Raw genomic sequence first — 14386 nt, 5'->3', positions numbered from 1 at the left:
CTATAAAGCACATTTTCCACATACTTCCCTGTTTCACTGCATCTAAGTTTATTATCATGGGTGTGCACACATCTGCGAGAATGAGATATGCCATATTCCGTACACTAGGTACAAACGCTGCAACATAACATTTTAGATAGTCTGAAAAAAGCATGTGTGTTATTTTGATGCTAATATTCTTACCTCAAGCATATTATAGATGATGTAGAGTTTTATGACAGACTGTCCCCTTATCAGATGATACATCATTGAGTAGTCAACATAGTGCATCATGAAGTAGCAGATGACCAATATAACTCCTTTGAGAATGTCACATACCTGAGCAGGTTGTAGCAAACGTCTATCACTGAAATACAAAGGGCAGAAAGTTCCACTAAATGTCATATACCCACAAAATACAAATGTTACCAAACCAATAGGATTTTATAGAAGCTGTTAATCAAGGACATATTTGAATGTAGTTCATTACTGTTCCTTCCCCTATCCCCCACTCCAACAGATAAGGAACACAGTGGCAATGATGCATGTTTATAGATTACACTCCTGAACAGGATCACATTTGTCACAGCTATTTAGTTAAAATACTGTGTTTGTTGGATAGGAGCTCCTACTTGCTAGGAACCTTCTGCACGCATGCCTTTGGTTTTTAATTTATCTTCCCTCTTCCAGCCAATTCTGCTTATCACTTTGACTTCCTCAGTTACAGAAACTGTAGTTGGTATAACTAAAAGAAATAGTTATCTGCAAATTCAGTATCATGAACTAGATGCTCAGAAAGAGGTTCTACACACAATTCTAAATATCTTTGAGCTCAAAATTCTGCAGCAGTAAATGCAAACAATTTGAGATTGGAACTTGAGGTTGATCTTGAACCAATGCAGCAGTTTTCTATCTGTAGTCCCACAAGGAACCTAAAAGACTAAGTGAATCATTACACAATTTCATCCTATAAACTAAACCTACAGAAAAAAATAGCTTTACTCCAATTGTCACAACTGCAGTCGTAAGCGTAACGAAACTGCAAGGCAGTATTTACCCATTTACTTAACTCAGCATTAATGGAATGCAAAACATCCAAAAAGTCTTCAAGTTAAAAAAGGCTGAGAATCAAATATTGAAAGATAGAGAAACCATTTGTATAAAATGTATTTATTTTAACATACACTGAAAGGCTTTTGCAGAAGTTAACGCTTCACAAAAGTCGTAACCAATTAACAGAACACAAGTTACATTTTCTGTATTCTTAAATCACTAGGCTATTCAGAGATTAGACAAGACTCTCGTAAACTTCTTGTGGTGGTTTAGCCAGGTGTCCACCAAGTCAAAAAATCCATCCCCCTCCTAAACTGGAAAGGAGAAAGAAAGAAATATAAAGGAAAAAAAAAATCGAGTTGATAAAAGATCATACTATTGTTAAAAAAATCTCAACGGTTACTTATGATCTCCGAGAGTCAAGACATTCTACAGACGCTGTAGACAAGTAAAAAATCCAAATGTCTGATTCATTCAATTTAAATACATCAGAGATAGTGTTTTACTTGGGTTTCTTTGTTGTCTTTCACTCAAAAGAAAAAAGCCCTAAAGACAGCATTCATGCATTACAACACTCACAGAACTACACAGTGTTATCCTACAATGGGCAAATAGAGTACACTCATTTTAGGAGTAGGAGTGAAAAAGTTGCCGGAGCTCTCAGATTTTCATATTACACTTTGAACGGAGAGACACTGCTCCTTTTATTATATACTTTTTACTGCATAATCGATATTAAAATGAATTATATTCTGAATACTAGAATTCAACCCGGTCCAGCACATCAGAACTGCTTAGAGTGGGATTCTCACCTAAGACATTTTCCAGGTCTCTGAAGTCATCCAGTAACCATAATCATGCCACATTTTCTTTCAGACTAAATCCTTGACAAAAAGCCTCAGTGAATTTTCTTTCTCCCTCACTCTCCTGCTCCCAAACAGAGTTTTAACTGAAGACAATTTAAAAGCTTAAAGAAAACCGAGTGTGCATCTTCCAATATATCTGGTATTTTGTTGCTGCTTAAGGAACCTAACTATGCCCTTGCATGACATACACACAAAAAAGCACCCTCTCCAACATGCAAAATGTCATTTTGAAAGTTTATTGCTCTATTTACCTATATCTGACCATCTGACTTAAATTATCCTTCTTTAAATTTATATTAGCATATATTGAACAGTTTCTAGGATTTAAGCAAGCCTGTGATTGTTTGATTACCACTCACAGACAGTAACACAGCATGTTCCTTTTTCTCCAGTCTACTTCAATTTCAGAGCTGTACTCCAGAGTAATTTCAGTACAGATCCCCAGTCAGCACTCATACACCACTATAAAGATTGAGATTAAGTGGCAAAGGTATTATTACTCCACAACAGTAATGCCAGGTCCAAGCATTGGAAAAAGACAATCAGAATTTGTTAGTCATCTTCACTCCTCCAGCCACCACCTACCTTATCAGAGAAGTAGCGAGTACTATTCATTAGAGAACAAGAAAAAACCTGACTCAGAGAAGAGACATCCATTTCAAAAGTCTATGTTTTCAAAGTTTGGCAAGCTACCAATTTTTATAGTGGGATGTTTTCTTGTTAAAATGCACTAGCAAGCTGAACCTGCTTATGAAGTTTCTGAAGTAGTCCAGAAAGAGTCTCACTTTGATTTCCACAAATCAACAGAGATTGAAACTTATCACATTACAAATAACATCAATGATTCTCAATCACCAGTACAGCCACAAGTCATAGTTATTCTGTGATGTTAACCCTATCACTCTTCTGCTTGTGTTTATTTTTCATCAGTAGGACTATACTCACTTGATTAAAATCAACTCAGAGAAGATGAATTAAAAGCACACAACAACCATCACAGCTGAATACAAAAGAACAGACTACACACAATCAAGAGCACAACTGCTCTTCTAAAGAGGGTCTCAACTAACTGAGGAGAATAACGTCATGTAAAGGTGTATCCAAACCTGCACAAAATATCCTATAGACTGGAAAGACGAGTGTATTTTGAGGATGTGCTCTCTAGAGAACAAACTGAGTATCACTACAATTCACTTCAAAGGCTGCCCAAAAAAGGGTAAGATCAACTTCACTTGCTCATTGTGCTTTAAACAAACTCAGCTTTTGTAGAACTGAGTACATTCAAATAATGTTTTTAGCAAATTTTACCTTTCAAAGTGACTTGGATTTAGCTTCTTGGTAGTCTGTGTATTTAGGAAAAAACTGTAGTAAACACACTGTTAATCTTTTTCTTGATATTTTAACTAAGAACACACTCTTTTAATCTTCTATTCAAAGTAACACTATAACAACTTCTGTTTCTCATCCATATGAGAATCAAATGCAGCAGTAGTGTTGTGACAACTTCTTCAAGATGCACCTTTAAAAGAAGTTGCAATAATATCCTTACAGTTCAAAGTCACTCAGTTTGCTGACAGAACTACTGTCAATATCTGTACCCCCTAGTCAGTACAAGGGATTACCACAAAGACTGAGTACATAAAACTGCTTTCTAGAAGGTAAATAGAACAAGATCCTGGCATTTAAAACATATTCCAATGTTCTTTCATTGTACACTAAGAGAGACTCTTTCATTTTAACTACGCAAGTATTCTATGGTCTATGAGTAACACATTTCTGATTGAGAGATTAACCACGACTACTGCATAAATCCACAAAAGTACTCCTATTGCAGCACAATCCTTTTCCACTCTGGCTAATAACATTTATAAAAGGCTCTTGAGGTGTGGTTCTGCATATAATATGGGATAGGGATAATTTTTTCCTACAAAGACAATGAGATCAAGTAAATTGATTAAGTCTAACCATTTCTCACCTTTTGGCAAATATAAAGAACTAACTCCAAAGCCTGCAGCTATGAAATGATGTAGCCAATGTCCAGTGAGAACTGAATATTGAAGTTTTAGTATATGACGAGGCTCACATTCGTTCAATCTGTACTTGTCAAATCATCCCATCCTTTGCAGTAAACTGTTTAATATTTATACAAACACATACAGGTTGACGTGCTTTTATGCCTGTCAAAGAATCTTAAACCACCCACTACACACATTACATATCCTGCATTCGTTTTTCTTAATGTACATTTCTACAGATTGTCTCCAGTAACTTCTCAGTGCCAACATTGGAAGTACTTTCAGAACAACTTTGAGCACCAAGTAATAAGAACTTGTGATTAATGTCACATACAAATTCATAGTGCTATATTCATTCACCCCAAATTTCAAAAACCCAAAGAAAAACAGCCAGTACCAGCCAAGCCATGGCAACTATACGAAGGTCAAGAAAGAAACTAGAAATACACAGCATAGTGCTGATATTGCTTTCCATATCTCATTTGAAACCAGGGAGCCAAGAGGTAACAAATTGACAATACTGAACTACTGTAGAATTTTAGAAATCGCTTGAGAGACAGAAAAGTTGAAATGAGCTGAGCTGTTTCAAAGACAGAATACAATGGGAAGAAATTCATACAGAAGTTAGTTACGAGTGGTTTTATTTCCATGAGTAGAGGAACAATAAATAAAGAGCATAACAACTATCTTATATTTAATCATTCTGGTTACAAAACAGAAAGCTGTAGAATCTTTCCTATAAACAGTTGGTCTTTCTCTTCAAAGTAATCCCAGGTATACAGTGAGGCAGCAGAAATTAATTAACTATCATCACTTTCCCAGCTTTAGTGAACTCAAGAGATAGTATCCTGAGAACCTTTGTCTAAGACACTGTTCCTCTAAAATCCCACTGGATTCTAGAGATAATGTTATATTAATTGTTTCACAATTTGTCTGATTACACAGATGAATAGTATTTAAATTACAACTTCCACATCTTATAAACCAGTAAACACGCGGATTCAGGGCATTTGGACTGTCCTTCACATGTGCCTTATTAAGATACATGACTTCTGTCTCTTCAAGTACAATTAATGTTTTTCCTCCTATAAGTCATGGCCTCCAAGATGCTCTTTATGACAGTCTACAAGTAGTTTCATTTTGCTGAGCCTTGAGTTCCCATGTTTAGCTGTACAGATCAGACTAATTATAAAAAATGATTCCTTGGCAAACTTCTTCAAATAAAGTACCTTAAGAGTAAAGAGTAAGGTTTATCCATTCTTTCTATTATCTGCTACATAGGATCTTGTGTTGTTTTACTATTACTACTGCTGAATACACCAAGTTGTTTAAACATGGGATGATACTTCAACCTACATGAAGTCAGAGTAAAAATCTAAGCATTCCTCTACAGAAAAACTTTCACCATAATACTAGCAAGAAGACAGATTAAAAAAAAAATGCATGCAGGGACTTCAATATTCTACAGCACGTACTTAACAAGATGTTAAAATTCCTTAGCCTTTAGGTACATTTGCCATCATGTGTACTAATTGACAGAAAATCTTCACTGAAACACAACATAATTATACAAATGCATGCTTAAGGGGATAGACAAACTTATTATTCATCTTAATAGAAGAAAGTGATGTGCAACCCTTACTGCTGTATCTTTGTATTCCACCACAGCATGCTTTTGTTTCAGCCTCGTCAATTAATAAAAAGAGAAGGCATGCCAAGCTCAGGGTTTATCACGCAGCGTTTGAGACAGCTGCAAGTGAAACTAGACCAAAATTTATATAGTGCACTAGCTGACATCAACCAAGAACCAGGAATTCAGAAAACCAGTCTATAACAGAAAAAAACCACTCTTTTCTCAACAGGATTCACAAGCTAAAGGTTTAATACACGTTTCAAACTTCCCAGTTTGAGGCATATTTAGAAAGTGTGCATCCAAGTCTTTCCTCCAATTTAGAAAACCACTGGATGTGTGTATGTCCTCTCCCTTCAGAAAGCTAAAGCCAAACAACTTCTCTTATAAACAGTTTGGAATAATTACTCTGCTATTCCATAAAATTAAATTAAAATACTACCACCTATTATGACTATCTAAAAATTTGTTCTCTACACTTTAGAAACAACTATAAAAAAGAAAAAAGATTTTTTTCAAGATTACTTGTGACACTTGTAAGAAAATACACTTGAAGTATTCAAAAAATATTTCAAGTCACACATAAAACTGCTACCCAGTGAAGAAAAAAATTGATGTGAACAACAGTGTTTGTCATAAGCAAGCTCCTTAGGTAAGTGAAAGTTTAATGAACTAGTTACAAGACTGTCATTTTCAAGGTACGTCTACCTGATACCATACTCAAAATGTCATGATCCACATTTCATATAGTACCAAGAGTTCTGTCTCCATCTACTGTTTGGAAAACACTGGGAGTATACAAATGGTCACACTATCGATACATAGGATTTGTAACAGCTTCAACTGAACAGTTCGCTGGATTTCACAATATTTTTCCTTTAAATTACTAAAGGAGCAAAACCACTCAAGGCGTTCAGTAAAATGGCATCTACCCAAAGAACACATTTGTTCTTATAGTTATACAATTCAAGTTACTTAGCATTAAGTACAGGATTTCAGGCAGACAAGCTTATGCATGGAGGTTGGACTAGATGATCTCTGAAGGTCCAACTCTTACCATGTTGTATTACTAAAAATAAAGCAGAGTTTACTGATATTTGACTTTAATATGTTACAAATCACAAATAACTAATGCACAAGTTTGCTTAAGTGACTGACTTCTGAAAATAACAAGATAAGTGTTAAGTGGTTTAATAAGCCTTGCTTATTGAATTTAAAGTGGTTAAACCATTTGGCACATAAAATGCACTCCAGGACAAACAGGAATTTTTAAAAATTGTATTTTAAAAGTCTAAAAAACACCCCTCACTATAGTTGTCTATGGTATGCTTTTCAGCAACTGTCATGGCAAAAGAAATAGTTTTCAATATATTGCATGCAAAGTAATCTGTACACAGGTATACTTGTACTTGATTACTTCAGCATAGGATACATAAGCACTCTACATGTACTATTTTAAACTTAACTCTGCACAGACTGTTCTATGTCCCATACACCAGTACAGGCTGGGGATTGTCCTGCTGGAGAGCAGCCCTGTGGAGAGACATCTAGGAGTCCTGGCTGCTAATAAACTAATACATGAATCAGCAATGTGCCCTCATGGCCAAGAAGGCCAATGGCATCCTGGGATGCATCAGGAAGACGGCAACCAGCAGGTCAAGGGAGGTTCTGCTCCCCCTCTCCTCTGCCCTGGCGAGACCTCATCTGGAATCCTGTGTCCCGTTCTTGGCTCCCCTGCTCAAGGGGGACAGAGAACTTCTGGAGAGAGCCCAGCACAGGGCCACCAAGACGATCAGGGGAAGTAAGAAACTTCCTTATGAGGAAAGGCTGCAGGAACTGGGATTGTTCAGCCTGCAGAAGACTGATGGGAGACCTCCTTAGTACATAAATATTCAAGCATTTAAAAGGTATATGTCAAGAGGATAGGGTAACACTTATTTCTGTAGTGTCCAGTGATAGGAATAGGGGTGATGGACAAAAGCTGGAACACAAAAACTTCCACTTAAGGAAAAACGTCTTCACTGTAAGGGTGATGGAGCCCTGCCCTGGGAGGGTGCGGAGTCTCCTTCTCTAGAGGTTTTCAAAACCCACCTAGACATATTCCTGAATGACCTGATGATGGCGGACCTGTCTGAGCAGGGGGGTTTGACTAGATGAACTTTAGAGGTCCCTTCCAATCCCTACCATTCTATGTTTCTATTATATCACACAACTTTTTTTCTTTTGTCTTTCTGGCATTCCTCGATTCTTCACTAGTCTGATTACATATGGTTTTCCAGACACCTTGTAGAACTCTTTGGGTTTTGTTTGGGTTTGGTTTTTTTAACCAATAGGAATTCATTACATATTTATTAACTTATCTAATTCAGATTACTCTAAACAATTAGTCCTTCCTAGTTAGCACACACAAAACTTCCAATACTGATGTCACAGATACAGTAATTTAAAGATATGAATTCACTATCATTACAATAATGCTTTACATGGATATATATTAAGCTTAACAAAGCAAAGAATGTAATCACCTGCATATACATACATTTATGAACTCATAACAGTATTATAGCTGTTATTATATTTCACACTACTGAAAAAGCCTTTTAACTTACATAGGTTTATTGTTTGGCTAATTATGTACTGAAGAACTGTTTTAGCACTGAGGTTACAAGCTTCAGCAAGCGTTTAACATCTAGTCAGACAACGACTGAGGTTTATATCATAGATACTTGGATAGGAATGGAGCTGTGGGATTTTTTTTTTTTTAACATGTATATATTTTCTTGATCAAAGCCTTAATCCTTCAATTTACCTTTCATTAATGAAGTGTGGTACCATAAATTTCTAATCTTATATTGAGCATTAAGAAGAATGATCAGATTAGCACATAAGGGGATATTTTCCGTGAGCATACTAAGTAAAGACGTCAAGGAAAATAAAGCCCAAGCAAGTTTCTCTGAAGGACATACCCGCCTGTGTACACATGAAAAATTTTCAAAATACAAAACATGATTTACTGGAAATATTCTCCTATAATTATGCTCAAGTTTGGAATTAAGTTTGGCTTAGGAAGAAAAGCTCTTTTGATCATATATACTATCCAGTTTGAGACTTAAAAACAGTTTACAGTATGCAGGACTTCACTGTTGTACAATTGTGAGACAAGTGGTGTTAAAACTTTGTCCCAAATAAAGAATTCTAAGATATGGAGAGCTGAGTTTGCCAAGATTAGATGGCATTTCATTTCTCAAAAAATAAAAAGCCTCTACATGCACACAACACAGCACGAGACCATGCTAAGAATTAAACGAAACCAACCTTGCTGTTAGGCCCCAATGAGAGCTGTCTCAAAATAAATAAAGAGAGGTTTCAAATAAGTGACAACTAGAATTAGCTTTCAGTAAGATTTTCTTTTTCAATAACAGAATCAACTATAACTGAAGTCACTAAATGAAAACATGCTAAGGTGTTGTATTTTTATTATGCAGAGAATCAACTTCAGGTCTAATACTAAGATACTTGGCAATGAACTTCCAGGACTCCCCAAAATTTATGTTAAGCGTTAACAAAAATGGTCTGTTTGAAGTACATATAAAAAAATAGAGCTATGACTCTGACTGCAGAATTACTTAGAATTAATGCAAAAAAACCCTTAGTACAGCAGGGGCTATAGTTTTCCCAAGATAACCTATTTTTTAAATTGGGCTGAACTGGTCCACAGGCATTGTATGTAAAAGATGTTTTACAGCTATTAAGATTATAACCTGTAACACAGTGGTGCAAAGCTACATATAAAAATACACCTACCATAAAGAGCACTGAATCAATTTAATGTGTTGGTTATTAAAACTAAGAGTTTGTTTCTCCTTTCAAGCATGGTGGTTAATTTAGCTATACTATTCATTTGTTATCAGTCTTTTTACTGATTACATGTAGACGTGTGAATTTGGTTGACAGCATAGAAGGAAAAAGAAAATCAGGATTTACTCACCAAGGAGGAATCCCTGTGACACCACATTCCATCCTATAAAGGAAGTGAAAGTGCTCTTCCCTTCGGTCTGATTTACAAGAAAGAAAGAAAGAGAAGGTTGTAATGTTGCTATACTATGCACTCTTATGGAAAGGAGAAAAGAGTACTTGATCTGAGTGTTTACTACAGAGTGTACCTGTCTTGTTTGGGTGGTAGAAAGCCACACATTTTGGTGGACAGGTGCATTACTCTCTCAATTAGCTTAATCAAACAATTGGAAGTTTATATAATGAACAGCTACAGCCCTCAGAAAAAAAAAAAACAAAACAAAATCAAACTATACTTCTGAAGAAGTGTGCAACAGAGGTTAAAATTTATTCAATACCCTGATAATATGAACAAATAAATATTGTCCATAATAAGAATGCCAATATATTTGTTTTGGTTCATGTTTTTTTTTGGAGATGCTTTCTTTCTACAGTTTCTTTCTTGAAGTAATGCTCTTCTATTTATTTCCTACTGAGAAGCCTAAGTCTATGACTTCACAAGGGGGCAATGGGAATTTGAAGAAATACATATAATATACCTGAGGATAATGACGCTGACAGGACCTGAATTCATTTACTTCAGGCAGAAGAGAGCAGAGCAAAAGAAAAACACAGAACACATTTATAATCTGTAACTGTTTCCACACAGAAGAAACAAAGATCTTGTCCATCACTCTTCACATAAAAATCTACTTTTGTATTTTCTTGAGAATGTTGGAATTTGGAGGTAAAAAAAAAGAAAGAGTTCTCCTTTCTGTAACTAGTCCTTACTTGCTTTGTGGACAAGATGTAAAATGTCTTTTAAGTGTGTATTAAATTGAGAGCCCCGTCAGAGTTCTAACACACAATTTTGGCTTCCATTTCCTGGTGCTTTTCAAATAATACAGAAGAGCTTTTCCACATTCCCACAAGAGCATTTATTGGTGTGCAACATATTTTCACGAAAAATAAGAAGCTAGTTCATTAAAAGTGTTTCGAAACAAGCAGAGATTTTCATTTGTCCCCAATCTCTGGGTCTGAGGTATTAATTAAAAAAGTGTCTGAATTATAAAGGAAACTGTTCTTTTCAACTACAGGTAGGGTCGGTTTCAGGAACGTATCATTGCATCCATTTTACTCTCTATTTTAGATTTGTTGTTCCAGCAAAATATGTGCTTTTATATTGTGAAAAAACATTTTAATAAAATGAGAGTAGTTTACAAGGTTTTAAGAGAATAATTTAGGAAATATCTTTCCATGACTTGGAAGAAAATACAGCATAAATAGTATTTTTTTAATTGTAATTTCAGAAAATTTAAAGAATTAACAATCACTTTACAAAATTAAGAGCACTCTGCTATTTATTCACATAGCACAGCAGTAATGAAGTTGCACCTGCCGAAACCCCAATTTGATGATTCAGCCTCTGCCAGTTTGACCACAGCAATTTAATCATCAGTTTCATTTACTTAATGACAGAATCTTGGATTCTTCTGACTGAAGTTTTCAAAGTTTTAGAGTTCCTCTCTAAAATAGCTATGTTAACAGCAATATAGCTCTGACAAACACACAGAACTAAATTTACTCAAAAGGAAAGTTTAAGCAATGAGTAATGACGACTTAGCAGTCAAACTGAAGCACACTGCCTAGGTAGAAAAAGGAAACAAAAGTCTTTAAGAGACATCAATTTCTGTTCCGTTTCAGAAATCTGTAAAACAGAATACTAAAAACAAGTGGAAGAGGCTATAAGGCACTCCCCCTACATTTAAACACTGCACACAACATCACAGACAGGAATTAGCTCACCTTACATAGAATGTGGTTTTATTGTTTTAAAGAAATAATGGGTAATATAATCTTTTTCTACACTGAGAAGAGAAGGAAGAGGTATAATGAAATAAATGAGAGTAAGCTAGAAGGGAGATGGAACACTCACTGTTCAATCAGTGCACTGAGATGTTGAGAAAAAAGTCAAGATGAAGGGAGGAGCACTTTTATTTACTACACAGAATGGAATATGATGTGTCAGGTTCAAATAACTAGTCATGTGTTTCAACACTTATTTGACATTTGTGAGGAAGAGCAAGCTAAAAGAGAAACAGCCACCTGCTTTGTAAGTACCTTTTGTAATTACAGATGTGGTTTTAGCTATTGAACTCTATTTTGTGACAAAATATATAAAATTGCACTTTCTAAGCTAGAAGAAATTACCTAATCTTTTTTTGCCTTCACAAATCAAATCAGCCTAACTAGAAAAACAACAGCAGCAAAACACCCCACAAAATCCTAGTGCAGGCTCTGAATACTTGGAAATAAGAATCATTACATCTGAAAAAGTTCCATTACTTACTATTAGCATGAATTGTGAACCTTTCAGTAAAAGCTACCAACTATGAAACACCAACAAATTAGACAAAGCCTTGAGTAGCACACAAGTAAAGAAATTCTAGGGAAATAAATTCCATAAACATTTCAGGAAACTGTGACAAAAGGAATTGCTTCAGGAATTGTTACAAAGCCTTTGCTCACTCAAAATAATCTGTTTCACTCTATCTTACCTGATAACACTTTAAAGTTAACATAATCAAGTTGAATAGATTAAATCAGATTCTATCCTGTCTCAAATCCTACAGGTACTGTCGAGTGAACAAGCTAAGTTTTAACATTGCAGCTGCATGTACATATATATATATATATATCTCTTCAATGTTGTTTGCTTCTGTATATTAATACAAAAAAATCAGCAACTAGTCCTTCAAACTTTTAATCATAATTTCAGAATAGCATAAAAATTGTTTGTCAAAAGTAAAGCTCTTAATAAACATCAAAGAACACTTTTTAAACAGAAAAAAGGAGTAAGATCAAATGATACATTAAAATCCATTAAATTTACACAGAATTTACTATTTTAGCAATAGCACTGATAAAGATATTTAAAAATACAAACATAATCTGACTTGTCTTCAGGCTAAAACTAAATAGCTGTCATATTTTTTACAGGTATGAAAGCTCTCTTCTCATGAAGAGATTTGAGACCAATGCATAACTAACAGCACCATACACTGCCAGAGACTGTCCCCTGGTGCCGATGCACCAACACTGCAACTTAACGCTACGGTGAAATACTCCCGGGCAACTGGACAAGCATTGGCTGTAATCAGAGCATACGTTCTGAAGTGTGCATCTAAAAGTACTTCACACATAAAAGATTATTAATAATACAAACTCAAGCAGCTGAATTAAAAAAAAAAAATCAACTTCAAGTTTAGGAATATCCAGAATGAAACCCGTGAAGCCTTTACTTATTCAAGGAAAATTTATAACATCAATACAATCCTTTTATGCTTTACTGTGAAGTAGTAACTTCTATGAAGGAGATCTATTCTATCAAATGTTTGATGCCTATGTCAGAACAGCAAACCTAAAATCCTATGTATTAGCAACTTCTTAGTATTGATTTGAACAAAACTAAAAAAAAAAAATCAAGGAGTTAAGATCTAAAATTTCTTCATATTATTCTGATTAATTCGTTCAATAATTTAAGATTTTTTGAAGGAAAGAAAGTAACACTTTATACAGAGATCTTTTGAACAAGGCCCACCGTGGAAATAAGGCAAACTTTTGTTGTAAAAAAAACCCATAAAAATCAAACTGCTGTTTCGGTATCAAAGAATTTCTCAGAAGACATGAGCCAAGTCATTAACTCAAGTCTAAGACACCTTAAAATACTGTTCAAATAGATTTAAGTTAAAAGAGCAAAACTATAGGATAAGGTTATATCTCTGTCCTTTACTAACCTGAATATGCCTAAGTGGTGCTGTTACCAAACTCTGGTGTCTGAAGGAAACAACAATCACAGTTAGCATCTCATGGCAAAGCTTAAAGGTTCCACGCTCACCTTTGCTTTGGCTAGTTTACACCGAAAACTCTATTTTACAGTGGAAGAAGTCATTAGTAGTTCAAACAGCACTGAAAGGCCATAAACTGAAGAACATGCATAAAGAGAAATATTATTTAAGAGTGTCAACACCTTTCTCTTGAATCAACTTACCGTAAGCCATAGCAAGGCAAAGTGATGAACCGGAACATTGCCAGAATAACTCTCAAAGGAAGTAGGGTGAATACATACAGAAAGGCATCCAGGCACAAAAAGATTCCAAAAAACATCAACTAAATTACAAAAATAAAACAGAAGTATGTTAATAATTTATAAAAAGCTACAAAAAGTTTATAAAGCATTTATTTTATGAAAAAAACATTTACATAAGACTAAGCAACCAAAGAAGCATGATACTCTCACTTGTTCAATCAGCTGAACTGTAAGAAAAATAATGTGCTATGAACTTGGAAGTCTAGTCAGCAAAAATTGTGCATCACAAGGTGCAAGCAGCAAAGGCTTTTGCAGACTTCCGTGGCTCACCAAATCCAGTCTTTAACGAATAGATGAATTGCACTTGAGTGTAACAGTAGCTGATTTTCCAATGGTGACTTTTCTCTAAGTTACAAAAGTTAATGTTTTTAACCTTAAGAAAAAGTGGAGCTGTGTATACATGTCCAGTGACTCTGTGTTTACCTTCATATTAACATGCTTTTTCCCTCCCTAAATAATTTGTTCTTCCCTTTTTAATTTTCTATTGCACAGCTAACTAGAACTGTAGTAGTTCTCTGTCTGAGAATATCCACCTTTTTCACACAAAGAATATAAAACATGGAGCATTGAACTTCCGGTTGCCCTCAGTTTAAATGCTTTATCCTCACTTTGCAGAAAGTTAATGCCGTCCCTTTATGGCCACAAGCCAAGGAACTCTGTGATAATCACACTAGACCTAAACTCTGCAAATAGAAGCTCT

At 35.1% G+C, this 14386-nt stretch overlaps 1 protein-coding gene across 2 annotated transcripts in view; it reads right to left on the bottom strand.

Annotated features, from left to right (window-relative positions):
• Positions 1 to 14386, bottom strand: part of TAPT1 (transmembrane anterior posterior transformation 1) — a 47589-nt gene that overhangs the window by 25249 nt on the left and 7954 nt on the right. The window contains exons 1-3 of one of the 2 annotated variants that reach the window (XM_061992343.1): positions 13588 to 13678; positions 9532 to 9598; positions 184 to 346 (exon numbers count right to left, since the gene is read on the bottom strand). In XM_061992343.1, coding sequence (XP_061848327.1) covers positions 184 to 346; positions 9532 to 9598; positions 13588 to 13597 — 240 coding nt within the window. In that variant the 5' untranslated portion in view covers positions 13598 to 13678. Of the gene's footprint in view, positions 1 to 183; positions 347 to 9531; positions 9599 to 13587; positions 13707 to 14386 lie in introns of those variants that run through there. The other variant, XM_061992342.1, reaches the window with a different exon arrangement.

This window comes from Colius striatus, chromosome 3 (assembly GCF_028858725.1).
Source record: "Colius striatus isolate bColStr4 chromosome 3, bColStr4.1.hap1, whole genome shotgun sequence".
Taxonomy (NCBI): domain Eukaryota; kingdom Metazoa; phylum Chordata; class Aves; order Coliiformes; family Coliidae; genus Colius; species Colius striatus.
This window is presented reverse-complemented; position numbering and strand designations above follow the sequence as displayed.